A 2,500-nucleotide genomic window follows, 5' to 3' on the forward strand; every position below is an offset into this window, starting at 1 on the left:
AGCCAATCAGTGGAGAGAGAGAGAGAGAGAGAGAGAGAGAGAGAGAGAGTGCAATATGAAAACTGTCTGCTGATTGGCTGATTATAAATCTCTTCTCCAATCAGGAAGATTTCAAAGAAATGTTTTTTTACCTCTCCAACCATTTCCACTGGAGGAAGCGAGAGAAATACATGCTCTCCTGATAGGCGGAGAACGGAGCCCCACTAAGATACTCGCGGACAATTCTAGAAGGAGAAAGAGAAACAACAGGAGGGTTAGAATGGTGGAGAGGACAGATTAAGACCTGGAGGGGGAGGAGACAGAACTTGTGTGTGTGTGTGTGTGTGTGTGACTCTTTTAGTAAATGCAAAAGAGAGAGAGAGAGGAAGAGACAGAGAGAGGGAGAGAACGGGGGTTAATGTAGGTAAATGAGGGAAAGAAAGAATGGAGATAAAGAGAGTGAAAAAAGAGAGGAAAAAGAAAGTAAAGTCACTGTACCAAAAGGGCAATTCACCACCGTCTTTCCATAACACACACATACACACACACACACACACACACACACACACACACACACACACACACACAGACACAGAGGTTGAGTATAGTAATAACTAATAACCTTTTTCATATAAAAAACAAAGCTTCATTAAATCTTCATTAAATAAAACACCAAAAGAGAGAAAGAATGGAAAACAGCCTCCAAAGGAAAGGATGGAAAGAAGAAAAGATGGAAAAACTCAGCGTAAATATTCCAAACTCCTTAAATGTATAATAAAAAGAGAACATTCCTGTGAATTTAGTCTGTAAACTGGGCTTCTGAGAGAACATTCTTTACAAACTCTGTGTGTGTGTGTGTGTGTGTGTGTGTGTGTGTGTGTGTGTGTGTGTGTGTGTGTTGAGGGGAACTTGGCAAGCTGACCACTGGGGGACTTTGGGGGATATTTGTTGCCAGAAAATCTGCATTTCGCTGGGCTCCTCCAGGATGGAGCAGACCAGGGGAGCCATTGGCAAGTCTTCCCCACATAGGGAGGCTCTGGGGCAGGTATAGCTTGTTGGTTGACTGCCTGAGGCTCTGGTTCTCCCTGGAGGGTTGTGGTGCTCTGTATTAGGCTGGTGGAATTGGTCCTGTCTGTGCGTCCGTGAGGGGGATACACACCTGATGACAACCGCGGCTTAGAGGGTAGAACCGCTAATGCGACGGGTATGTGTTCACCTACACACTCTCACACAGATACAGTTACAGACAAGGACGTGCACACACACACACATACACATACACACACACACACACAGGCGCACGCCTACACGCCAACACAGTCAGTTTCAGTTTCCGTCAGTCTCTAACAGGCACACACATACACATGACCACACCTACATACGCACACACCGTTTCACTGTCTACTTCAAACACAAGCACAGTCATAAATTCAAAAACATGCATACACATAGAACGCCTGACAAGGAAACAAACACACACACATACACACACACAGAGCCCCTAGAGAGCAAACAGGAAAGGCGTCTTCTGCACCCCTCCCACTTCTCACTTCACAGTGGTTTTCTGTCCACACAGAGAGACAGACAGGTATTACCCAGCACATCTCTCTATTCATTCGCACGTCACGTTAGCAAGACTGTGTGTATGTGCGTGTGCCTGTGTACAGCAATACAGCTATGGACTGAGGAAGAGAGAGAGAGAGAGAGACAGAGAGAGCGAGACAGAGAGAGAGAGACAGAGAGAGAGAGAGACAGAGACAGAGAGAGTGAGAGAGAGAGAGAAAGAGAGAGAGAGAGAGAGAGAGAGACAGAGACAGAGAGAGAGAGAGAGAGACAGAGACAGAGAGAGTAAGAGAGAGAGAGAGAGACAGAGAGAGAGAGACAGAGACAGAGAGAGTGAGAGAGAGAGAAAGAGACAGAGAGAGAGAGAGACAGAGAGAGAGAGAGAGAGGGGGCATAAATGCTACAGTAAATGCTGCCACAAGTGTGTCCTCCTCTTCCCAGACACAAAAAGGGTTAAAACAGACAGGAGAGAGGGAGGGAGAGAGAGAGAGAGAGAGAGAGACAGACAGATAAGTTTCACAAAATGCTCCCTTCTACTCCCTTCACAGTGTCTCCTCTTTTGTCTTTTTGTCAGCTCTCCCATCCCCTTAACTCTGACATCATCATCATCGTCATCATCGTCATCATCATCAGCATCATCATCATCATCATCATCACCACCGTCAGCGTCATCATCATCATCGTCATCATCATCATCATCATCATCATCATCATCATCATCATCATCATCGCCATCATCATCATCATCATCGCCATCATCATCATCATCATCGCCATCATCATCATCATCATCATCACCGCCAGCATCATCATCACTCTGGCAGTAGTCTTACGCTTTGTCTTTGTTTGATCCTTTCAGGGTTTTCCTGGGGTTTTTTTCTCTTCATCTTCCTCTTACCTCTCTGATATCTAATGTCTGTAATGTCAGCTCTCTATCTTCTCCACTCATCAGTTTTCG

The 2,500-nt window shown here is 45.5% G+C and overlaps 1 protein-coding gene across 1 annotated transcript in view; it reads right to left on the reverse strand.

The window, feature by feature from the left end:
- Nucleotides 1-2,500, reverse strand: part of grk4 (G protein-coupled receptor kinase 4) — a 45,211-nt gene that overhangs the window by 13,346 nt on the left and 29,365 nt on the right. Inside the window, exon 6 of the mRNA XM_030787740.1 lies at nucleotides 132-224. Coding sequence (XP_030643600.1) covers nucleotides 132-224 — 93 coding nt within the window. The remainder of the gene's footprint in view (nucleotides 1-131; nucleotides 225-2,500) is intronic.

This window comes from Chanos chanos, chromosome 11, assembly GCF_902362185.1.
Source record: "Chanos chanos chromosome 11, fChaCha1.1, whole genome shotgun sequence".
Classification (NCBI taxonomy): Eukaryota; Metazoa; Chordata; class Actinopteri; order Gonorynchiformes; family Chanidae; genus Chanos; species Chanos chanos.